We start from the raw sequence: 27,474 nt of genomic DNA, 5'->3' as shown, positions 1-27,474 counted from the left end.
GGGGAAGATAGGGATGAAAAGGTAGAGCAAAGAAGATTTTTAGGGCTGCAAAACTATTCTGTATACTATAATAGTAGATGCATGCCATTATACATCTGTCTAAATCTACATAATGTACCACACCATGAATGAAACCTGATGTAAACTATCTGTGGATTCTAGGTAATAATGATATGTCAATGTAAGTTCATCAGTCATAAAAATTGTACCACTATCGTATGGAATATTGATAATGGGATAGTCTATGCAAGTGTGGGGTCAGAAGATGTAAGAGAAATCTCTGTACCTGCCACTCAATTATATTCTGAACCTAAAATTGATCTAAATAATAGTCTATTAAGAAAAAATAATAAGGAAGAAAGAAAGCTTGAGTTGTACATGGTTGACTTCTGGGAAACAAAAAGAGAAGATGACAAAATCATAAATGTTCAAAAACATGCAAATAGAAAAAAAAAAAAAAAGTACAGTGATACTAAAAATACCATGCAAAATAGCTGCTGCTTTGTATTTTCTTGCAAAGAGTTTTCATGCAATGTGAACATCTCCTATATAGACAAGGTTGATTTCTAGAATAATATATGTTCTTCTAAAATTCAGTATTTTACCAAAAGCAAATAATTTAACAGCAGGTGATGATACATTCACCCTCACTCAAAAATCCATTATAATAATAATAAATAATGATAATAATAATACAAAACTACACTAATTAATGTGTTTTTCTCAGCCTCAACTGAAAGAAATACAGATGAATGCTCTCAAAGATTGAGTCCAATGTTCAGAGACTGATGTTCATAATTGTCAATGGCTAAATGGTATCAAAGCCTCTAATTCCCAGAAAAATTCATACTATAATCCCATGAATGTGAATATATGGAGAATTTTGATATTACTTAATATTTTGTATTAGAATCACATTCTTTATTGCTTTGTTAGGTTTCAAATACAAGATACTGTATTCTTAAGGTAAATCTGTTAGGCAAGCTTGATCATTTTGAAAATTAGGAAGCACGTTGTTTTTGTCTTTAGTTCTGTTTATGTGATGGATTACATTTCTTGATTTACATATGTTGAACCACCCTTGCATCCCAGGGATGAAGCCAACTTGATCGTGGTGGATAAGCTTTCGATGTGCTGCTGGATTCAGTTTGCCAGTATTTTATTGAGGATTTTTACATCGATGTTCATCATGGATATTGGCCTGAAGTTTTCCTTTTTTCTTGTGTCTCTTCTCGATTTTGGTATCAAGATGATGCTGGCTTCTTAAAATGATTTAAGGAGGTGTCCTTCTTTTTCAATTGTTTGGAATAGTTTCATAAGGAATGGTACCAGTTCCTCTTTGTAGTTCTGGTAGAATTCAGCTGTGAATCCCTCTCGTCCTAGGCTTTTATTTGATTGGTAGGCTATTAATTACTGCCTCAATTTCAGAGCTTGTTATTGGTCTACCTGGGGATTCAAGTTCTTCCTGGTTTAATCTTAGTAGGGTGTATTCCTCCAGGAATTTATCCATTTCTTCTAGACTTTCTAGTTCATTTGCATAGATGTGTTTATAGTATTCTCTGATAGTAGTTTGTATTTCTGTGGGGTCATTAGTGATATCCCCTTTATTATTTTTAATCGTGTCTATTTGATTCTTCTCATTCTTCTTCTTTCTTAGTCTAGCCAGTGGTCTATCTATTTTGTTAATTTTTTCAAAAACCCAGCTCCTGGATCCATTGACTTTCTTGGAGGATTTTTCAAGTCTCTATCTCCTTTAATTCTTCTCTGATCTTAGTTATTTCTTGTTTTTGCTAGCTTTTGGATTAGTTTTATCTTGCTTTTCTAGCTCTTTTAATTGTGAATTTAGGGTATCGACTTGAGATCATTCTAGCTTTCTGAAATGGGCATTTAGTGCTATAAATTTCCCTCTTAACACTGATGCAGAAAATGCCTTTGATAAAATTAGACACCTCTTCATGTTAAAAACTCTCAATAAACTAGGTATTGATGGAACGTATCTCAAAATAATAAGAGCTGTTTATGACAAACCCACAGCCAATATCATATTGAATGAGTAAAAGCCATTTGGGTAAGGGAATGGGTGAAAGCATTCCCTTTGAAAACCGGTAAAAGACAAGGATGCCCTCTCTCACTACTCCTATTGGTATTGGAAGTTCTGTCCAGTGCAATCAGGCAGGAGGAAGAAATAAAGCCTATTCAAATAGGAAGAGAGGAAGTCAAGTTGTCTCTGTTTGCAGACGACATGATTTTATATTCAGAAAACCCATCATCTCAGGCCAAAAGTTTCTTGAGCTGATAAACAACTTCAAAGTCTCAGGATACAAAATCAATGTGCAAAAATCACAAGCATTCCTTTACAGAAACAATAGGCAAGCAGAGAGCAAAATCTTGAATGAACTCGCATTCACAATTGCTACAGAGAAATAAAATACCTAGGAATACAGCTAACAAGAGATGTAATGACCTCTTCAAGGAGAACTACAAACCACTGCTCGAAGAAATAAGAGAGGACACAAACAAATGGAAAAACATTCCATGCTCATAGATATGAAAAATCAATGTCATGAAAATGGCCAAACTGCCCAAAGTAATTTATAGATTCAATGCTATTCCCATCAAACTGCCATTGACATTGTTCACATAATTAGAAAAAAAAAAAACTATTTTAAATTTCATATGGAATCAAGGAAGACCCCGAATAGACAAGACAATCCTAATAAAAAAAAAAAAAAAAAAAAAACCAAAGCTGGAGGCATCATGCTATCTGACTTCAGACTATACTACAAGGCTACAGTAACCAAAATAGCATGATACTAGTACTAAAACAGACATATAGACCAATGGAGCAGAACAGAGACCTCATAAATAACACTACTCATCTACAACCACCTGATCTTCGACAAACCTGACAAAAACAAGCAATGGGAAAAGGATCTCTTATTCAGTAAATGGTGCTGGGAAAACTGGCTAGCCATATGCAGAAAACTGAAACTGGACTCCTTCCTTACACCTTATACAAAAATTAACTCAAGGTGGATTAAAGACTTAAATATAAAACCCAAAACCATAAAGCCCTAGAAGAAAGCCTAGGAAATACCACTCAGGACATAGGCATGGGCAAATACTTCTGATTAAAATGCCAAAAGGAATTACAAGAAAAGCCAAAATTGACAAATGAGAGCTAATTAAACTAAAGAGCTTCCAGACAGCAAAAGAAACTATCATCAGAGTGAACAGGTAATGTAAAGAAGGGGAAAAAATGTTTGCAATCTACCCATCTGACAAAGGTCTAATATCCAGAATTTACAAGGAACTTAAACATATTTACAAGAAAAAAAATAACCCCATCAGAGAGTGGACAAAGGATCTGAACAGACACTTCTCAAAAGATAACATTTATGCAGCCAACAAACATATGGAAAAAAAGGTCAACATAACTGATCACCAGAGAAATGCAAATCAAAACCACAATGAGATACCATTGTATGCCAGTCAGAATGGCAATTATTAAAAAGTCAGGAGACAATAGATGCTGACAATTCTGTGGAGAAATAGGAATGCTTTTACACTGTTGGTGGGAATGTAAATTAGTTCAACCATTGTGGAAGACAGTATGGCGATTCCTCAAGGATCTAGAACCAGAAAAACCATTTGACTCAGCAATCCCATTACTGGGTATATACCCAAAGGAATATAAATCATTCTACTATAAAGACACATGCACATGTATGTTTATTGCAGCACTATTTACAATAGCAAAGACATGGAACCAATCCAAGTGCCCATCAACGATAGACTGGATAAATGAAATGTGCTACATATACACTATGGAATACTATGCAGTGATAAAAAGGAATGAGATCATGTCCTTTGCAGGGACATGGATGAAGATGGAAACCATCACCCTCATCGTTCTCAGCAAACTAACACAGGAACAGAAAACCAAAAACAGCATGTTCTGACTCACAAACAGAAGTTGAGCGTTAAGAACACATGGGCACAGGGAGGGGAACAACACATGCCAGGGCCTATTTGGGGGGTAAAGGGAAGAAACTTAGAGGACGAGTCAATAGGTACAGCAAACCACCATAGCACACATATACCTATGTAACAAATTGCATGTTCTGCAAATGTATCCCTTTTTTTAGAAGAAGAAATAAGCAAATAATCTGTGACTGCCCTCCCAACTCCCATCCCCCAAAAAAAGAAAATTAGGAAGTAGATAGAGACACATTTCAGCATTTCAGCAGGTACAGTTCCTTCTTGGGCCCCCTCTTATCTCTGGTATACCCATTTCTAACTCAATGCACACACACACACACACACACACACAAATAATTAATAAGTTAGTTGTGAGAGGCACAATGTATGTAAAAGAGTTTACTTGTATTATCATAAAAACTTAAGAGGTAGGGATGTAAAATAGGACATCTTTGATGGTCAGAAGTATTGGCTACTTAGGTAAAATTTTTTTTTTTATTTTTATTTTTTTTTGAGACGGAGTCTCGCTCTGTCGCCCAGGCTGGAGTGCAGTGGCCGGATCTCAGCTCACTGCAAGCTCCGCCTCCCGGGTTTACTCCATTCTCCTGCCTCAGCCTCCTGAGTAGCTGGGACTACAGGCGCCCGCCACCTCGCCCGGCTAGTTTTTTGTATTTTTTAGTAGAGACGGGGTTTCACCAGGTTAGCCAGGATGGTCTCGATCTCCTGACCTCGTGATCCGCCCGTCTCGGCCTCCCAAAGTGCTGGGATTACAGGCTTGAGCCACCGCGCCCGGCCTTAGGTAAAATTTGTATGCAAAAGAAAGATAACATTTTACGTTTCTTAAAAAAGAATAAGTTGAGACAACTTGCACAAATAGATACTACGGCTAATAGAAACAATTTTTATTTACTTTTCTGCATGCACATTATATATCAAAGCACAAAATGTTAAAAACAATTAGTGTAGATAAATATTAGCAAGCCAAAAGTACTAAGTAAATTATTTAAAATACATCCAAGTATAAATAATGTACTTGGTATGTATTACCAACTCTTAAATTCCATAAATAAATATTGAGTGATTATAAATATCAGTATGCCAGGGAATTTGTAAGGATAGATAAAACTCAATTCTACTTTCAGGGAGCTTCCAATCCAATAGGAAAAATACTAGGTTTCACCAGGTAAAATTTTCCATTCTCTACCATTTTTGTCCTACAAAATGGCAATTTTATATGGTTCATCTAATATAACAAAAATCACAAAACCTTGTGTATGGTGCAAGCATTAAGAGAAGAGTGAAGTGCTACAATTATTCATAAGTTGGGCTTGAAGGTACAGAATTTCCAAAAATAAATAAATGTGATCACACATTTCCAGACAAGAGCATGTGTAAGGTGTAAAGAATGTTGTTTGAAAGATGGCAATTAGAATGTTTTTGTATCAAAGAGTCAACACCTGGAACTCAAGGTTAAGGTTAGACCATGAAGGGCCTCAAATAGTTTTGAAGCAACTTCAACTTTAATGAGAAAGTACTGAAAGCAGTGAACATTTCTGTCGGAGAAAGGCAGAGTTATGCTTGACTGTGATTAATGCAGTGTTTGGTGCTGAATGAATTTCTACAATAAAGATGGAAGTGGAGACCAATCAGAAGATTCCCGCAGTAGAGATAAAGAGACTTAAAAAGACTCTGTATTAGAATGATGGAAATACAAATAAAGAAGGAAAAAAGTACAGCAAGAAAAAATGGTAGGGTAGAATCAATAGGACTGGTAACTGACAGGGCATCTAGAACAAGGGAAAGAAATGAGTAAAACAACAGAGATTCTGAACTGGTTGATCTGATGGAGGAGTTGGTTTGGAAAGAAAATCAAGAAATTAAGAAGGATGTGAAATGATCTAAAGATATTCAGTCAAAGAGGTCTGCATTTCAGATGGCACATGTGCACTACAATTTTTAGCCTTGAAAGTAGTTGTGAGTACTTTAAGACAGGAATGGAAGCTAAGACCTATAATAATATTAGGAGAGGATATTATTTTTAAAAAAATCATATGTAGAACTCAGAGGACTTTTTGGGTGAAGAGAAGAAGAATCAATAAAAGAGAACCAAAGTGTGAACTGAGAGTTTATTATCACTTGTGGCAGACAAACACTGCAAAGACAAAGGAAAAGTCAACATTGTCAAATGGAGTCGAAGTGTCAAGTAAGATGAATCCCTCAAAATTTAGTAACTAGGAAGTCATTGGTGACTTTCAAAGGAGGAGAGTCAAACCCAAAGCCAAATATAAAAGAACTAATGAGTCAGTTCCTGGGGAAAACATGAAGGAATTTGAAGAAATCAGTCAGAATGAGATAGCAGAGAGTTTGCATAACAGCTCCAGGGCATAAGTCAATTTTAGCCTATTTTAGCATAAAGCCACTATATGATTGTAGGCAAACTGATAGTGGAGAGCTGGGAGAATAAATTTGTGTGTATCTTAAGAAAGGAGCGGGGAGTGATTAATTAATAGGAAAAATTTTCTGAGGACAAATGAGAGTACCACTAGAACACAGAGGATTAACCTTGAGTACACTATTCTATTCTGAAGAAGCAGGAAAAGAGAGAGAGAGGATAAAGTTAGAGTTTGGGCATATTGGGAAAGAACTTGCAGAAATCTCTAACCATTGCTTAGCACTGCTTTCTATACTAAGATTGGAATAACAACTGTTATTTCTGTGGAAGGAAAGTTTATGAAGTGTAGTCAACCTCCATATATTTAGTGAAAATATTAGTGATAATGACATGAGAAAAAAAGGTGTTTAGAGATTTGTCCTAAAGTATTTCCTATAAAGGAATAAGGCAGTTGTATATGCAAGGCTTTGTGTATTAATGAAGTTTTAATAACATGCCATTTGCCACCTGTTATTATTTATTTAAAGTTGCTCTAATATTTTATTTATATTCTTAATTTACAGTCATTGTGATAACTATAATTGCATTAGATTTATAAATATCCTTATTCTCCAAAATACAACCTGGAAAATGGTACAAATGTGGAGTCTACAAAAAAAGATGTCAAGAGACTTTATAAGACAGAGCTTTCCATTGTTAACTACTCAAAATTTGTACACATGCATTAAAATAATGAAAAGACCTATCCATGGGTAAAATAAAAATTTGGAGTGATATAAAGCATTGGGGTTTCCAAAGAATAGCTTCAGAAAGGCACCAAGAGTTTTTCAGGCCCAACTTTGTCCCATCATGTGAGTATATTATACATTCCAAAACACATTTTTTATATTAATTGTGAACCAAGTACTTTCCTTCTCACAGCAGAGCGTTATGACTGTATCATTATCCCCAATTTACAGATGCAGTCTCTGAGGCTCTGAGAAAATAAAAAAAATTCCCCATAGCCAACAGTTAGAAAACGATGAAGTCAGAAGTTAGACACAGGTGCATCTAATATTAAGCTCTGTGCTTTTCTCCCCGCATTCAAGGCTGTCTCCCTGAAAGGTGCAGCTGCTTTATTTGAAGACAGCACGTAATGTTTCTGAAAGAAGCTTATGACTGATGTTTGCTTTGACATTTTCTAAAAATCTTTGTAAAGTTCCATAAGGATTATCAACTTTGCTGCACCTTTGCTGAACCAAAGTTTTGTGCATTGTTCCAAATATGGCCTAACCTCAAATACTTTATTACCTAATGTGAACACAAGTTTTATTATCTCCGACAAAGTGTTCATGTTCAGCATAGACTTTATGATCATGGTCTTCTGACTACTTTACTTAATATATTCTTCAGGTCATCTTCATTCTACTCTCCACTTCTTTGTTTGACATCTCTTTAATATTTGATAAGCAATAACCAGTTATATAATTTGTATATTCATCACCTGTCTAGAGTAAGTGGGATCAAAATCCACTTAATGTAAAATGCACTAAAATGAACAATTCACAAGTATCTTGGGATGACAGCCTGAAAGAATATCCCTGTTTTCCAAAAACAGAATTATGAATTAAGTATTTAAATTGGTCACAAAGTAGGCAGCTTTTCTTCTGCTCAAACACATGCGCTTTTGTAAAATATAAAAATTTGGTTTGGAAATATGTATGTGTGTATTTTATACCATCAAGGAAGTAGTCATTTAAGAAAGTATTGTAATATCTAATGTTCCTGCATATATGTGTGAGGAACTGATAGCTAAGCAGGGATGTATAGATGAGAACCTGGAGATGGAAATAACCTTTAAAAAATAAGAATAAATAAGGGAAAGTAAAGCTAAAATGCAAATATGTTAGTGTTCTGATTCCCAAAATATCAAAAAAGTGAAATAAGAAAAAAAAAATGACTATGTGATTAAAACCCACTACCTATCATAGACTCCCATGGTCTCAACAGAAGAAATACTGATACCGTACTTCTTACGGCCAGAGTCATAGGCTACTCATTGAACTGATACAAGCAGTGACAAAGACAACAAAATCAAAGAGGTAGGATAAAATTTGTATCAAATGTAAGAAATAATTTATAGATTAACAAGAAGACATTAAAAAATGATGCAGTGTACTTAGAACTGTGGTTGAGAACATGAGCTTTGGAATCTCAAACTGCTCTGTTGTAAGCCTAATGCGTTGCAGTAAGTTATGCAGTTTCTCTGAGTTTTAACTTCTTGACCAGTTCATCCATTAAATGAGCATTATAAGGCAGTTGCAAAGACTAGCATATAAGAGCTACTTTGCAAGTGCTAGCGAATTGACATTTTTAAACTTCACTTGTCCTTTCCATCAGTAACCAGGTAAATAAATGCTTTTAAGTTTGAGCCATACTGAATGAGCAGGTTGAAACTAAACTGTTTTTACTTCTCAGGTATATTATTTCTCCCTGGAATTGTATCACTTGTAGTAAGATTTAGTTATACTCTAAGATGAGTTCTTGAAGAAATATACAAAGGAAAGGTATCAATAATCAAGTAATAATATTTTTTAATTAATTAATTAATTTTGAGATAGAGTCTCCCTCTGTCGCCAAGCTGGGGTTCAGTGATGCCATCACGGCTCATTGCAACCTCTGTCCCTAGGTTCAAGTGATTTTCCTGCCTCAGCCTTCTGAGTAGCGGGGATTACAGGCGTGTGCCACCAAGCCCAACTAATTTTTTGTATTTTTAGTAGAGTCAGGGTTTCGCCATCCTGGCCAGACTGGTCTCAGATTCCTGACCTCAAGTTATCCTCCCACTTCGGCATGCCAAAGGTTATCAATATTTAAATGCAAAAATTATAAGACGTATTAGGACAACCAATTCGATAAGAAGAATCTATCTCCTTTTATCTATCATTAAAGACAGTGAAGAAAAACTTGAAATTATCTAGTGACAACAAAGTGGAAAATTTGTTAGTAAATGTCTCCTTCTCCTGCTTAACAGTAGTCTAAAGGGTGAAAAAATTAAGTTGCATGGGGAAAACAAACTCTATTTTAATAAATAAATTGAATGTGCTCCAGATGAGCAGATGTATTAACTAACATTTAAAGGATTTTAAATGCCAAATTACTTTAAGCTAGATAGTTTGGGATTTCATAGAATAATTATTAAGTGGATCTGTGTGTGGATGTCTGTTTGTTTTTGTGCCAACAAGCAGACATCAATGCTTATAAGTTTTAATCACATAACCTCTTGTGTGTAGCTGCAGCTGAATGTCAGTTTATCCTTGTTAATCAAAAACTCAGCACTAAAACTTATAGATGTATGACCAGGCAGACATCCTCTTAAACAGTTCTGACACTTAAACCCTGAACTCTTCTTCAGCATTATAATCTTCCCTTGCCTGATTCTTAATATAATTCAGATTAAAAGTCACAGGTGTACTAATTTCTATTTTTCTGATTTCTTTCTGTATAACAAAAAAATCATGTTTTATTTCTGAAGTCTATCAATTTTTACACTAAACAAAGAGTTTGCTGTTTCTTTCCAAAGTGTCTCACATTAGACCCAGATATTCTTAAAGGTCTTTATAAGTAATCTAATGTCTCTCATTTAAAACCTGATTTTGAATTCAGAATCTTTAAGAATAAATCTTTAGCACATTGAGGAATATTGGATTTTACATTAGCCTCTTTTGTTGCTGCATTGTTGTTTTCACAATCTGAAAGCCAAAGTGTAATTCACAATGGATTAGTGGCCATTAGGTATATCTTAAAAAGAAACTACATAGGTATATCTGCTAGATAATTCCACATATTCACTAAATGGCATAACTCTGTCTTATCTTTTTCAGTTTTCTCTGTTCTCCTGTGAGTTCCTTTGTTTGCAAGCAATTCATAAAGCTAAGACCTCTCTACTCCCACAAAAGAATTCAAAAATTCAGTTTGTTATTTTCCAACAAGCAGTCTAGGAGATCAGGAGATCTGAATAACCCAGCATCATGTACTTGCTGGATTTTTTTTTCTCTCCATCACTTCTTCATTGTTTATTCCTTATTTTCTTATTGAATAGAGCAACATATAGTATCTCAGAATAAGAGAAATAAATTTTCCCATCAGCAAAGACTGGTTCTATCAAAAACTACATGATAATGAGCACAACCACAAACTGTAAACAGAATTTTTTTTTAATGTCTATAGTACTTCACAAATTAGAAAAAACTTGGTGGCACACAAACTTTTTTGTTATATTGGGTTTAAAACGTGATTGCTATATCATAAATACTTATTTCTCACCATCATTAACTGGCAATTTGATATTTTCACAAGAAATAATGAATAACTTTCAGATGAACAATAAACAGCTACCGTAAAGTGTTTTCTGCCTCCATCCAAAGAGTTCCTCAATGAATTCAAGGATTACCTCTCTACTTTGAAGTATTTGAAGTACACTCAGTTCCATTAAATTCCAAGAATGAAGAAGTAGGACAGCGACATATCTCAGCACTTCTTAACTTTTTCTACCACATAAGACATGCCCTGCACCTAGTCATTCTTATATTTTTCAAATACTTTCTTCAAAGTTTGAAAAACTGTCTGCCAATGACCTGAATTCACCTAACAGGCATGTTTTCTTTGGCAAATATATTGTTCATCATTTAAAAATTGTAAATATATTAGCAAAATTTACATGAAATCTTTTGAAATATAGCATAACTTTCTGTTGGAGAGTAGAGAGCAAAAGGTGACCTCCCTAGTTCGATATTGACATCACCACTCCCTATTGTCTCAAACATGAGTGTGATCTTTCTAGAAATGTGTACCTGTTTTTTGTATTTTTTTAATTCATAGGCTTTACCTGCTCAGTTATAACGTGATTGCTTGTCCCTTACATGCAACTGAGTTTGTGATTCCTGCTCTGTTTTTACTAGAAACTATACGGAGCCCAAGATAAAGATGTATAAAATTTATTCCAGATCCAGATATGCTCACAGCTAGTGGAAGAAATAATTAATTACTTAAAATACAGTAAACAGTGTCAGAAATCCATGCTCAAAATCCTATGGGAATACAGAAGAGAAAGAAAAAAAATCCTCTCATATGTTGCCTGTATGACCATTCATTGAAAAAGTATTACTAAGAAAACATTTACCTTTTTTGTCAAATAAACTGACATAAAAATACAAGAAATCTATAAGGGCACCAAATTAAGGCACAGAAACAATGTTCAGGCATACAAATTACTTTGTTTCAGGAGCAGAAAGGTCATGAATATATTATAAAAAGCATTGAATTCTGAGACCATTTGTCATTATTAAAATTAGTGCTCTGTCAAGGCAAAATCTAGCTTTCAGCAATTATTTGTTACTGCAGCTGTTTGTTGAGTTACCGTGTCCAAATGTTCTAGGAGATCCAGCAGCAGTGAATGGACAATGCTTTTTAATCTATAATAGCAGGCTATAATCTGTAATGGTAGACTGTCCGCATGTGACACATGTTCAACACTCAGATCTCAAAGAACTTGTGTGACAGATAACCGAGGATGGAGATGTTTTAGTACTGGGAAATGGAGAGTTGACAGGAACACTTTTGTTCACAATGCTGTTCATGTATTTAAAAATATAGCCTGTTGGCATACAGATCAGATTTTGACAACTCGGAAATTATAGAACATTTTGCTAGTATAATAAAAAGACTGAGACTAGCAAAACCCATATTTATATCAGCATACGAGAGAGTAGAAAAGAGGAAAAAGGCAGACAGGAGGGAAATACAGAAGAAAACAATTTTAGTTTCTCAGATCATCTTATATATAAAGTGCAAAACCACTCTGAGCTTACTATCTCAAAATAGGGTCGGCCTCCAAACCAAATTCGTTTTAGCCGCCTGGTACACTTTAATCAAAAATTTAATACCTCTATTTTTAAACATCATGACATGTATTTTGATAGTGTCGATCGTGATATTTCAAAAAATCATTTATTCTAACGTGCTTCATTTAGCATAAGCCGGAGAGCCATTCATATGCTTTCTATGACTTCTTTACTAAAAGGCAGTAAAGACAAAAAATGCACTTTCAAATGAGAAATTAATACTTTTAAAAATTAATTCAAGTCAACATTAGAAGTAAATATTGGTGTAACCTTTCTTAAAACAAGTTTTAACATAGATATAAGCATTATTTCTGTTGAGATGTTTAGACAGAACATTTTTAAAGGTGCTACATCACTGTGGAGACTTAAAGAACTATTATTAGAACATGTATGGTATATAAGTTTGTTGAGAACTCTCACGTGTGCTACATTGAACCCTACTTCCTCTAAAGTAAGGGAATTTTGTAAGATCCCTTAGCCAGAATTTATAATTCTCTAGCAGTTTTCAGTTATAAGATTATAGATGTTTCAAGCTAAAAACTGCAATTATAAACACAAATAAAGTTTTTTCTTCTCCTCCCAGTGCTATCTCTTCCTGCCTCCCCAGCAGCTTGGAGTTGGTATGTGTGCACACATGCATATGTGAATAAGTGTGCAAGTTAGTGTGTTCAAGTTCGATATGAGAGCATAATAATGTGTGTATGAACAGATGAGTGAGTGCGCAAAGTCCAGCGTCAGCTCTGGGCAGCAAATGTACTCATTATCATAATAATCTTTCTCATTATAAGTGGGGTTTTCTAAATTTAGTATAAGCACCCTGGCATTCTTTTGATCAGTGTGAGCATGGCATGACTTTCTCTAACTCTTGACTTCTAATTCATATGAGTCTTTATTTTGTAGGGAGTGTCTTGCAGACCAGGGGTCCCCAACCCTGTAGGTGAGTGGGGGGCGAGCTAGCACTACAACCTGAAATATGCCTCCTGTCAGATCAGTGGTATCATTAGATTCTCATAGGAGCATGAACCCTATTGTGAACAGAGCATGCAAGGGATCTAGGTTGCGGGTTCCTTATGAGAATCTAATGCCTGACGATTATCTAAGGTGAAACAGTTTCATCCGAAACCACTCCCTACTTCCCCCTACTCTAACCATCCATGAAAAAGTTGTCAAAATTGTCTTCTTGGTCCTTGGTGTCAAAAAAGTTGAGGACCGCTCTTATAGACATCGAATATCTGGATCTTGTTTTGTTTTCTTAATTTATGTATTTAGACAGTTTATGATTAAAGTGATTATTGATACGGTTGAATTATTTATACCAGTTGTATCTGTTTTCTGCTTTTTGCATTTGCTCTTGCTCTTTCTGTTTTGACATTTCTGGTTTTAATTGAACATTTTATAGAATTCCATTTTATCTCTTCTTTTAGCACATCAATTATATATTATTTTAATATTTCTAGTGATTGCCCAGAGTTGACAATATACATTTTAAACTAACCTAGACAACTTTAAAATAACAGTATACTGTTTCCCAGATAGTGCTGTAGTGCAGGTCCCTTATAACTCAGGATCCCCAATGCTTCCTTGTCATTTCTTAGGCCGTTTCTGTTAATCATTTTCCTTACATGTATGCTATAGTCACCCAATGCATTACTTTGATTGCTGTATACAATCATCTTTTAGATTAAGAATAAAAATATAATTTTACCTTTATTCCTTTAAACACATTTTCTTTCTTTATGTTGATTTAAGTTTCTGAACTATATCATTTTTCTCTGCCTAAAAAGCTTCATCTGACTTCTTTTTTCAGGGCAAGTCCACTGACAAAGAAATTCCTGTTTTTTGTTTGTCTATGAGTATTTATTTCTCATTCTCTTTTGAATAATAACTTTGTTGGATATAGAATTCCAGATTGGTAGTTTTTAGCTTTTAACATTTTAAATATTTTATTCCACTCTCTTATTGCTTGCATGGTTTCATATGAAAAATTCCCTGTAATTCTTGTCCTTGTGTGTCAATAGGTAATGTTTCTTTTTCCTCTGGCTTTCTAGGTGTGTTTTTGTTTGTTTGTTTGTTTTTGTATGTTTGTTTGGTACTTATCCTGCTTGGTGTTCCCTGAGCTTCCTGGATTTGTGATATGCTTTATGTCATTAATTTTAGAATATTTTCAGCTGTCATTACTTTAAATTTTCTCCTGCTCCACTCTCTTTTTTCCTATTCTGGTATTACAGATATATTACAACTTTTGATATTGCCCCTTACTTCTTGTATGTTTATTTCTGTGGTCTTCTTCATTATTTTTTTTTCTCTTTGTACTTTAGTTTGGGAAGTTTCTCTTTACCTCTCTTCAAACTCACTAATTTGTTCCCTGGCCATGTTGAGTCTATTTGTTAATAACTGACTGACTAGTTAACACCAGTTCACTAAGTATATGTCCAGTGTGGCTGACACTCAAATGCTGCACTTCTCAGGGAGGCCTATGTGGTTCTTCAGGAATCATAGCAGTGATGTTTTCTACCCATATCCTATCGCACAAGTATACTCAACTCTTTTTGCCCCCTTGAGGCCCACATGTCATAAAGCCTCTTACTCATTGAGATCTCTTGCTTTGAGGGGAATCTTCTTGCTTGAAATTATGTGCAAAATAACTCAAGTGAAGATATTTTCCCTAGTGTCACCCTGATCCACAAGAAATTCATGTGTTTTGTCATGAAAAGCTAAGTTTGATCCAGAGGAAAACTTAAAAAAAAAAATCCTTCTAAATTATTAATAGGAGAGGGAAGAGAGGAAACGTGTGAGAAAATTTTGATCCTTTTTTTTCTTCTTTTAAAACAACACACTGCATATCCCTTCCTTCATTGTTGTCACTTATCAGAATACTCCCTTGACATTTGAGGGAGCAGAAAGTATATGAGTTTTGTAGAATTAAAGAAAAATGTCTAAGTAATTGTCAATGCTTCCTAATGCACTTTGGTAGAAACTTTAAAATGTACACTTCAATATGTAAACATATTTTTAGTATGATCTACTTGTAGTCATACTGAGTTGTTTAAAATATTATAAAAATATATTTTGGAAGATTGAAACTGTTACTAATGTAAAGAAAGCACACTGGGAGATCATTTCAATCCGTGTCTTTCAATCATTACAAACATGTCTCTTATGCCACTGCTCTTTGATTCCATTTATTTGGCAAATACTCAAGGCTAGAATAATTCAGCTGTCTGTTTCCTCCAGACCTATAACTGGCTTCTCATTGGTGTACTTCTGGAGAATAGCATGCAGATTAGAGGCTGTATAAATTTATATGGGCTCATCTGGACCCTCAGAGCAGCCGCAGCATGTTTCTATCCTCCCTTGTTAGCTCACTGTGTGGTTCCTGATAGTCACTATTTTGAGGTTTCTGTTCCTCTCAATCTTTTGTTTCGTTCATCACTTTATTGTTCTCTATTTAGGTGAAATTACTCCAGTATCTATCCAGTCACCTAAGCCAGAAACCTGAGTATCCCTTTGATCTTTCCTTTTTTTTCATCCCTGACATCAAATCAAATACAGATCATTGGAGATTCAATATCTTAACATATTTCGAATCTGTTTAATTTCCCTCCTTTCACATTGTCACTGTTCAATTAGTTATCACTTCTCAATTATACACCTACAGCAAACTTCTAAATGACTCCCCACCTCCAGTCTTCACTCTTCTTCATAAGACAGTCAAGATCTACGAATTTGTAAAATGCATATCTGACTATGATCCCTCCCTACTCAAAATCCTTCAATGGTTCCTTATTACTCTTAGGATTAAAGTCCAAGCCCTCAACAGTTTAAAAGATTTATATGAGCTTGTCTCTTTCTTTTCCTTTCATGAACCACATTGTATAACTTTTAGTTTCTAGAAGGCACTATGTTGCCAATTGCTTTTCACTATGCGTTTCTGTCTAATACATAATCTCAGCCCCACTCCTACTCCAACCCACCATCTCACTTGAAGTTTCTCTGCTCTTCCTTGAGACCTTAGTTCCCATGTTTCTGTTTCAAGAAGACCTCTGCAAGTCTTAGATCAGTGGCCTGCCCCAAGCAGCTGTGTGATATTATAAAACAATAGAATTTCCATTTCACATTGTATCATAATCTGCTGTTCTCTTTTTTATATTCCCATTTGACCCTAAGCATCTTTAGGCAAAACTATGGATAATTTATTTAGTATTATATCTCTAGTTTCTTATATGCTGTCAGGCACCTATTAAGCATTTAATAAATGTTTCTCAATTGGTTGATTGCTTGAATAACTAAATGTGACATTATTTTCTTCACTGAAAACTGTTGAACTCTATTTGAGGCTGTCAGTGAAGCTTACACTGATTACTAATGGACATGTTTTCTCCACCCCATGGCTGAACTGCCCATGATTATTCCTGGGGTTATGAATTTGCACTTCAGTGACTTTTATGTGGCATCATTGCAACATGGTTGAAAGGGAGATGTAATCTCTTAGAAAGAGTAATGGTAAATAACTCAGATGGAAAGCAGCTTTGGTTGTCTCCCATCATATAAAATTGGGAGATCTTTGTTGAAAATCAGGGTATTCTAAAATGCAGTTGCCAGGACATCTAAAATCCCAGTTCTGACTTGCCTACTAAAAGAAAACAAAACACAAATATATGCAACAGCTATATGGTTGTGAGCATGTGTTGCCTTTTAATGACTAAGCCTTTATTAATGTATAAGAAAAATGGAGAGTAAAGCATCTGCTCACTGAAATATAGCAGGAACCTTCTGTTCTCAGTTAGAACAGCTGCCCTATTTACTGCTGCTTTGACAAAGTCACTGCCCAACTTCTCTATTCAGGAAGGTCGGTGTTTACACCCTAGCCGGTCTTGAATCAAAACAGTTCTGATTTGTTAATAATGCACTAACCAAATATTATGACGGGAAAACTGGGACACTGGTAAATAATCAGATGCAGAATGGAACTTCAGTTGCATTTAGTCTGATAATGGCAATGGAAAACACAAGTAAAAAATGTAATTTAACAATTCATTGTATCCTGTTAAATGCCAGCTGTTTTCAGGGTTTTAGGATAGTGTTTTGTTTTTCCCCCTCGTGTTTTCAGACCTTGGGGAATAATTGGAAAGCAATTAAATTACTCCATATTTTCTGCTGGCAAAGAAGTGTATGTTATCAAGGATTTATTTGTTCATTCAATAAATATTTTTTGCATACCTATTATGTGCCAGGTATTTTACTATGCATTGAAGATACAGCAGTAAACAACAGCACCAGAGTTCCTGTATTCAAGGAGATTAAAATGTAACGTGAGACTGAGAGAATAGCCAATAAATACCCAAACAAATACATAATATGTCAGGTAGTGAGTAGCCTGAAGGGCAAGGGAATGGGGAAGACGGATGGGGGTGCTCTTTGATTTAGGTGTGTAGAGGAGGGGCAAAACAAGGCATCACCTCATCATACTACCCTTGAGTAGTGTCTGCTTCTCAAATCTACTAATTGAACTTTTAACAAAGGATTCCATTTAACAATCTCTTCCTATATTGATTTTTAACTGCAGCTGTCAGAGGTGATTCTGATGGATAAAACTTGCATGTATTAGGATTAAGTTTTAGTGTCTTATTACACAGCCTGGGGACTATAGCAAATAGTAATGAATATTATACTTCAAAATAGCTAAAAGAGGATTTTAAATATACTAATCACAAAGAAAGGTAGATATTTGAGGTAATGGATATGCTAATTAGTTTGATTTGATAATTCCACAATGATGTATCAAAACTTCACATTGTACTTCATAAATATACACAATTATTATTTATCAATTAAAAATGAAATAAAACTTAAAAATAACACAAAGACTACGGTTTCATTTATTAGGTATCAAAGTTAGTCTTTTTCACTCTGGTATACTTGTATCCAAAATTTTCTGGTTTAACCAGAAATTATATCATCATAGGCCTTGGTATATAAGAATGATAGCAGAGGAACAAAGAAACACTGGTTTTGCTTACAAAATATATTATCTATTAAATATAAATAAAATAAGTTACATTATATTTGATATATTAATTATTCTAAATTTATTTTAACTGAATATCTATGGTGATAATATACAATGTTTTTCATTTTATAAAATGTTTTGGCATACCTCAACTCATTTGGGCATCACAACAAACCTGTAAACTAAATTATTGTTTTCATTTAGCCATAGAGATGTCTGAGATTCAGAGAAGTTAATTGATACAGTAATGAAGAGCCAGTTCTCAGGCGTAGGCATTCTAATTCCAAATTTCATGTTTGTATTGTTCCATTGTGTGCAAATCAAAACAATATGAATATTGTAGCAATCTGATTTTTTTATATTTTCAGGTTTACGAAATACAAACTTCTGGGATATTTTAATCAATATCCTTTTTTATTTTTTAACTCTTTCATTACTGTTATTTTCTTCATGAAGCCCGCTCCAAATTAATAACCAAAAACTAAGTTTCTCACACACCCAAAAAAAGATTTCCTTTTAACAGTCAAGGATATGGGATGTTACAACATCAACTAGGAATAGTGATTAATTATAAATGCTTGTGATGATGCACATCTTATATGAAACCACAATGAAAGTCACATGGAGCAATAGAGCTCCTGTGCTTAGGGAAGTAGCCTGAGTGGAAAGATCAATAACTGAAGTTTATTGTAAGTGGAGATTTAAAGACATGAACTAAACAATTCTTAGTAGCCTAACCTTTTCACTGCTCATCTGACCTACACATGGTGAGATGTGTTTGATTCTGGAGCTTTTCTTCACTTCGTTTTCTCCCTTCCTTTTTCCTTTCATTTCTTTTTTCTCTTTCTTTCTTTCTCTTTCTTTCTCTCTTTCTTTCTCTCTTTCTTTCTCTTCTTTCTTTCTTTCTTTCTTTCTTTCTTTCTTTCTTTCTTTCTTTCTTTCTTTCTTTCTTCTTGCTTTTCTCTTATTCCTTTCTTTCTTTCTTTCTTCCATTTTCTTTCCTTCTTTACTTTTTCTTTTGCCTCTCCTCTTTCTCTTACTTCTCATTTTGTTTGTTTGTTTGTTTGTTTGTTTTTTGAGACTGTCTTGTTGTCACCCAGGCTGCAATGCAGTGGCGTGATCTCGGCTCACTGCAACCTCTGCCTCCAGCGTTCAAGTGATTCTTCTGCCTCAGCCTCCTGAGTAGCTGGGACTACAGGCACCCACCACCATGCCTGGCTACTTTTTGTATTTTCTGTAGAGACGGGGTTTCACCATGTTGGCCAGGCTGGTCTCGAACTCCTGATCTCAGGTGATCTGCCAGCCTCAGCCTCCCAAAGTGCTGGGATTACAAGTGTGAGTCACTGCACCCGGCCTATTTCTCCTTCTAAGTGTAGTTCTTAGAGGAATAAATCTTGAAACATCTACTTAAATTAAAAAAGTGTATCCCTTTGAAATTGGAAGATCAGAGTTACTTTTTATTTTTAGAACACATTTCTTAGTGGAAATCTATTATTGTGCTCCATTGTGAAAAAACTTGGCATCTGCTTTTAGTGCTGCAAGAGAATTAAAATATTTCCAAGTGAAACAATCATTTCTTTCTTCAGTACTTGTTATCTTGAAGTGTCTAGAGTCAGTAATCAGTTGAAATGTATGTATGTGCATAGATACACAGATTGAAATATCAAATTTTATTTTCATTTCCAAAAAAGTAAAAATATGTAAGTGATATTTTAGATTTAATCCATTCTAGGAAAAGCTTATGAAGAAATACCATTAGTTGCAATATAGAGTTGTTATAAATAAAATGTACCAGGTAAATAAAATAATAGAAGAAAATGAAACAGAAAATAGATGGAAGTTTGATGAATTTGTCGCCAAAGTTCTGGGAGACCCATGGAATAAGAAAGAATACTGATTCTAAATTCCTATGCCCAGCTTTGCGCACACACGCGTGTGTGGGTCTTAACACTTAATGTAAGAACTATTCTCTTAACAAATTATTAAGTGTGCAATCTGCTGGTTGACTACTTTGAATGCCGGATTTGCTAGAATTCCCTATATAACCTCAGACAGGCCACCTGAAACCCTTGATCCTCATTTCCTTTTCTCATAAATAAGATAGTTTCTTAGTTCCTAGTAACACAACAAAAGTGCACATAAAACCACTTTGTAAAGTTATATAAGTAAATTAACATTCAACAACATAATATATTAAGATCAATCATTAATCAATGATTCATTGGAGTGTTTCATTTTTAAAAAAACAAAGTGATGTATCTAAATAGTAGACTACAAGCTGAGAGCCATTTTTAGATGGAGCGAAAGATTAATATAGTTATATTAGGTTTGGACAAACTTTCCTTACTTTTGATACCTAAGAACATAGATGTTGACATTTACCAAGTTATTAGTTGCCCAGGCCTGAAGAGTTGCCTAAGACTGGGTTGCCTACAATTATTATCAATAGTTATGTGTGTTTAAATCAAGAAGTGTTATTGGCATTAGTAATGTGAAGCCTAGTCTGACTCTTAATATCCCTTGTGTGGTTCCAGACTATTTTTAGAATAAAATAAAGACACAAAATTACCTTTTATAAGAAAAATGTGAGTACAATGCCAAAGCCCATCAGATGAGCCATCAGGGATGTATTTCCCTATATTCCATCTACCTTCACATTTTATGAGAACTAAAAGCATAATCAATAATTTAACAAGCTAATGGACATATTTTTAAACACAATTGAACTATTCTGAAAAGCAGCACGCTGTCAGAGCCACAGAGGCAAAAATGGAAACTGCCTGCTAATATTTAATACCTATCTTGAAAAATACTGTGCTGCAGCATGAGCACAAAGCAAGCTGCCCTAACAGGGTGCCTCTCTCCTTGCTCTGCAAAGCAGTTGTTTCCTTCTGTGTTTGTGATTGTGCATTTTTTTTCCTAGGAACCAAATATCTGACTATTCTGTAAATGATTTGACTTTTAAAGGCACTGTAAGGCACAGGACTAAATACCCAAATATTCAATGTGTACTTTAACTAAAAATGTATGCTCTAAAAATGATTTTTAATTCCAATTTTAAAATGCTGCATAATATATTCTGGCTACTGATATTCTTGATTATACAGTTTACAATACCATTCTATTTGTCACACAAGTAGGAAAAGCAAGGAAATTCTTCTGGTCTTGGCAGTGAAAATATTCTAACTCAACTTGGAGAGTAATGCTTCACTTTTATTTTGATCTTCCCTTTTTTCTTATCTTCTTATATTTTGAATATTGGCAGCCTCCTAAGACTAAACAAAATGTTAAAAAGAACAATTAACTGTATAATTTTTAATTAAACACTCAGGGGGATAACCAGTTGCCTAATTTATTTACCACCATTCCATGTGTCCTATGACAGTGTGTTTACCCACAGTTAAGGATTATCCGTAAAGTTCAATTATATTTACTCAATTTCCTATCATCAAGATGTATACATTAAAATACGTAAAGCTTCCTTTTTCCTTGAACTTTAGATACATCATTAAACAGATTTATTCCATAGATAATGTCTTCCCAAATTTTGAATATATGTATTGTATCTGACAATCAGGTTATGAAAAACTGCTTATATTTCTAATGAATAGACTATGAACGTGCCCATAAGCTTGCTTGTATATTTTTACAACAGATAAGAAAGTTTAGACTTGTTTTTTTTTTTTTTAATTTCAAGATGGTGTTCTTTTTTTTTTTTAATTTATTTATTATTATTAAACTTCAAGTTGTAGGGTACATGTGCACAACGTGCAGGTTTGCTATATATGTATACTTGTGCCATGTTGGTGTGCTGCACCCATCAACTCGTCCTTTACATCAGGTATAACTCCCAGTGAAGTTGAGAGCCTTGAGAGTTGAGGGAGAAACATAGGTAGAAGTGCCAACAACAAGATAAAGGCAGTCCAGAGTGCTTGATGACAGAAGCAATGGCACCCAGATCTCGGTGCCCTCTTGGAAAGCCTGCTGCAATTGGCCTACTGAAATTAGCACTTACTGAATATCTTATTCTCCAATGCATCCATTGAACAAGATGTCCTTTCCTGTCCTTTTCATATGAAAGATGAAGCTCTGCTTGTTTGAATCAATGCATATCTCTGAGCGGCAATATTTCAAGGTTCAGTAGGCTGTATATATAAACCATTTTTATCCATGTAGTACTGTCATACTTTCCCCAGATGATACTTTTGGGAGTACACTATTGAGAAATATTATTTTTAGTATTCAATAAGAAAATAATAATCAAAATAAATATATAAAAAACAAAATAAACAGTAAAAAATAGTAGCAACATAAGTCTGTGAAAAATTATTTGCTATCTCATACCACATGTCTTTTGAATTATCTTATTTATGCCTCAACAACATCCATTTTTAATTTGTCTTACACACTTACACTCTCTGAAATAGGTTTTATTTTGTTTGTTTAAAGAAGCCATTTGCCCAGAAATGCTAAAACTCTTAAAATGCTCTGTCTGCACAATAGGTGATTTTAGCAAGCCAGATATGCACAGTTAAGCTGTGCTTGCAGAATTGTTTTTCTTAAAGTGCAACCAATTGACCATATACCAGCACTAATTTGTTTCTAACCAGTAAGGCATGTGCACATGTTGTCCCATACAACAGTGATTGCAACCAATATGTACAGGGTGCTTGTTTTTATTCTCAGTAAAGGAAAATTTAAATGCAGCAGCATGCCTCAGCTTAGAACCACATATCTCCAGACTCTGCTTTCTTTCAAAGACAGATTTTCCATTTGCCCTGCATTCATTCAGTTTTACACTTTTTTTTTTTGTCATCAAACAAAGCTTATCCTCCTAAGAATGTTCTGGAAAAATGACTTAAAATCACTCTGCTACAAAAATCTTTTAAAAGTCTATATTAATACCCTAATGAAATGATAATATACATCTGCTTATGATATAAAAATACTCTTTACGATACTCTCAAAGTAATATTCTTATTTATAATTTTGTCAGACTTTAGACTCTCACAGGTGCCTTACAATTCCTTCTTAAAATAACAATGCTAAGAGGGCAGGTGGTAGATTTCTAGGACATTATTGTATTTCTTCAGGCATTTAGCCGGCAGCCTGGTTTTTCATACTATTTTCAGTCCTGGGAAACCATAATTATCCTGAAGCATGCTACTTACACTGTCTTATTTCTTAATTACAGCAGTGACATGAGATAAATGCATATTTATTGGGATCAAATGCATATTATTTTGTGGTAATTATCAAGAAGTTCTCATGACAACAGTGGCAATTATATGGTCATCAACTACTGATACCATGCTATGTTACAGAAACTCTGTAACTAAGTCCTGCCAAGAGGGAACTTTCTATTTGAGATAAAAGAATTTAAGGGTGAGAGACTGGCCAATTTGACATTGGACAGTGTTATGTTTATATAATTTATCTAGGTAGAAATTTAAGTTAAACCCCTAAATATTAGTTGATACAATGATTTTACTTGAGCTTCATGTGGAATCATTTAAAATTTTTAAATGTTTTAAATTTTACTTGAGATTCCATATGAATCTCAATTAAAATCATTGTCAATTAATATTTAGAGGTTTAACTTAAATGTAAAGGGATTAAGAGGCTTAACTTAAGGGGTTTAACTTACATTTCTACCTAGATAAATTAAATAAATAATATTTTTAAAATATCTATTGTCTTTTTTGATGTTTCAAATAAAATATTTGAGTATATTCCAAGGATAAAAAATGGACTAGAAATATGAGAGCAGTGATATTGTCTTCAAAGATAAATTTGCAGTCTGTTAGTAATATTCTTCTCAGATGCTATAATTCATTGTCTTAAAAGATTTCATTTAAGGTTTCCAAAATATTTTTTTTCATTCCAATGTAAAAAGAAAAATAAAAACTTTAAGCTGCCAAGATAATACTTACATAGTTTTCTACTGCCTTCTATAAAAATATGTTCTTTGTCTTGCTTTTTTGTTGTTGTTGAAAAGGGCAAAAGGAAAAAATGATGGATGTCAAACTCAATGTATATACATGTTTTGGCGAAAGTTTCAGTTACATGTCAGAATTGGGAATCTGGCTGCCTGGATTTAAATTCCTACTCTGCCACTGACTAGATGTAGAACTTGAACAAGTTGCTTAACTGCTCTGTGCTTCCTTTTCTTCATCTGTAAAAGGAGACAATAGCAGTAGTTACCTGTAACAGCGTTGAGAGGATTTAATTATTTCATCTATGTGAAGGGCTTGTAATCCTGCTTAGTACATAGTAAGCAAGCACTATATGAATTTTAGCTATGATTTTATGTAAGTTAGGGACATTAAAGCCACATTCTCTTCTCTACCTTCAACCATGATGAGGTATGACTTTGATCATTTTAACAGGTTTCCTTCAGATATTTTTTTCAGTATTCTAGTATGACACATAATAGAGAATGTGTTTTCTACAATAAAAAGGGCATTCAAACAATGAACTGATATCTATCAGATTGGTCAGTGTAATATTGACCAGTGACATTTATGCCTGTATTTGTTTAAATGATTCCATATGAATCTCAAGTAAGACCATTTTATCAACTAACGTTTAGGTGTCTTTAATCTATAGAGGGGTTTTAACTTACAGTGCCTTGCCAGAGTAGATTTTCTAAATTCTGGTATAAGATAATGCTTCTATTATTTTTTAAGATAAAAGACCTCCTCTTTAGACATTTACAATTATCCAGTGACATATTAGATCATGGGAACAGAAGGTCTGCGTATAGTCCTTATTGCATGGCTAATATCTAACCAGGTGTCAATAAAATTAACATTGGAATAGTTCTGCAAACCCATTTTATTTCCAAATAACCACACCAAGAAACATAAACCCTTAAAAAAGTGTCAGTGAGTTTTCATACAAAATATTAGCCATGAGACACTTGACTTTTCTTCTATATTATTTTTCTGTTCAGCTTCAGATGTTACATTTGTTCTAATATTATTATTTATAACCTTATTTTAGCCTTGCATTTCTAATAAAGTTAATAAATTATTTCATTATAATATTTGGGTTGTTATAAAACATTTACAATACAGATCAATACAGTAAATAGTAAAATGAATTTTTAAGATAATTAAATTTGAAAATATGAAATTGAAGAACAAGTACAAAATTATGCTTGTCACAAAGTAATGAACTCTCTTTTTTATGAGTTGCATAAACAATCTCTGCAATTTAAATCAGAATTCTGCAATTTCTCTTTTATTTAGTATTTTTTAAAATCCCTGCTGCAATGCCTAATTAACTAAATATTAGATTATGTTTGTAATAACATTTGAATTTTTGGTTGCTCTTTCAATACCAATTAATCTGATTTCACTTTTTATTTGTCTATGATACACAAAAGAACAACACTGAAATGCCATGATATTTTTAGGGTTAATATTGGGGTATGAAAAGTTGTAAAAGGATTGATGAATGGGGAAGAGTTTCTGGCTAAATGCAATCAGTTTCTGTGCAAACATTTACAGTCTCTACTGCAATAAAATTCGTTTAATAAGACCACAAAGAAACACGTTTTCTTGAGTCTGATTCTATTTCAACCTGTACACATATCTATACCAGAAAAGTTCTGGAAAATTTGTTTAATTTTAGAACTGGTCTAATATTAGTTCTTCACTGGTCTGAAAGTTACTAGATTGAATTTGATGGTATTTGTTCCACAATAAGTAAAACTGATATGCAAAGTAACACTATACTTCTGAAGAACAGTGAGGAAATGACACTCTCAATTTCAATTTTAATTTTAAAAGTGAGTTTAAGTGTTATTTTGTGATTAAAATTAAATGTGTGGCTTTCCACTTAAAAAGATCATTGTACTTCTTATGAAATTCCAAGGTGAGGCGAAGTGCTGCCTGAGGCTTGTACTGCTACTTTTGAGCTTAAGCATATGATATTTTTGTGGTCATTTTTATTTATCTTTCAGATCAGCATTTTCATGACCCATTTATCAAACTATGGAAATGACCGCCTAGGGTTATATACCTTTGTGAACTTGGCCAACTTTGTGCAGAGCTGGACCAACCTGAAATTGCAAACTCTGCCTCCAGTGCAACTGGCCCACAAGTATTTTGAGCTCTTCCCTGAGCAGAAAGACCCTCTATGGCAGGTAACATTTAACATTCTCTCCTGGGGTGGAAGGAAAGAAACTAGCAATTTGTGAATGTATAATTTGTGTTAAGAACTCTGCTGGACATATTAAAACTGGAATTTAACTCAAAATCCTCTTTTATACAATAGTTTTATTCTCTTCCTCAACAATTTTTGCTTATTTTATAAATTGCATTTTTTGCTTGCTTTTCTGGGTTTTTGTTTGGTTGGTTGCTTGGTTGGTTTAAAATTTTTGCTTTGAAGATGTTGTTTTATTGTTGGTGTCTTCTCCAAGCTAATCATTTTAACTTGCATGCAGTGGGAGCACTAACTAGCAGTAAAATGGTTAGACAGTAGATATCTAGGGAAATAAAAACCTAGAGCCACTGGAATCTAAGACTTATAATTAGACTTTGATATGTATATGTACAACATTGTGTATATAAGAAAGGAAAAGCAATTTTTACCTTGTATCCATATATAGTTAATCTCTCAAGCCTATCTTCTCTTTTCTTTACATGTAACAAATATTTCACTAACAGTAGAACTATTGAAAAAGAGAATTGTCAGTGTTAGGATTGTTTTTACTAATAATTCAACTTCATATGGGGCCACTTAGCCTGGATGCATCAAATATAAACTATCTGCTTCTTGGCAGTTATCTAGGACAATGTTGCCTCCCATTTTCTTGCCTCTTTATGCATCAGATTACATCGACCCACAAAATCAATAGGCTGGCTGCAGAGAACAGATCAGATAGTCCCCTGCCAAGCAGTCAGTTGAGAAAGTAGCATCACCATTAATGAGAAATTACTGTGAAACAGACTTTTTGTCATCCTCTTTCACTCTCTTCAAGACTATTTGTTTCTCTTTGTTTCATAAATCATATTACATGCCACTCTCTGTCTACACTGTCAGAAATGCATCCAACACATGTTCATTGTCCATCTGTTATATGTAAGGTAAGGCTAGATGTTCTAGGGCATGCAAAGAACAAAATACATTTTTTTCTCAAAGCCAGTGGAGAGATTTCTCATTATTCACTATCATATGTTTCAAATGTGTTTTAAAACTGACTG

At 34.0% G+C, this 27,474-nt stretch overlaps 1 protein-coding gene across 2 annotated transcripts in view; it reads left to right on the top strand.

Moving 5' to 3' along the window:
* LOC103236155 (N-deacetylase and N-sulfotransferase 4) overlaps window positions 1–27,474 on the top strand; it is a 290,410-nt gene that overhangs the window by 221,787 nt on the left and 41,149 nt on the right. For both annotated transcript variants that reach the window (XM_007999644.3, XM_073017826.1), the window contains one exon: window positions 26,232–26,414. In XM_007999644.3, the coding sequence (XP_007997835.1) occupies window positions 26,232–26,414 (183 nt within the window). The remainder of the gene's footprint in view (window positions 1–26,231; window positions 26,415–27,474) is intronic.

Source organism: Chlorocebus sabaeus, chromosome 7, assembly GCF_047675955.1.
Source record: "Chlorocebus sabaeus isolate Y175 chromosome 7, mChlSab1.0.hap1, whole genome shotgun sequence".
NCBI lineage: Eukaryota > Metazoa > Chordata > Mammalia > Primates > Cercopithecidae > Chlorocebus > Chlorocebus sabaeus.
This window is presented reverse-complemented; position numbering and strand designations above follow the sequence as displayed.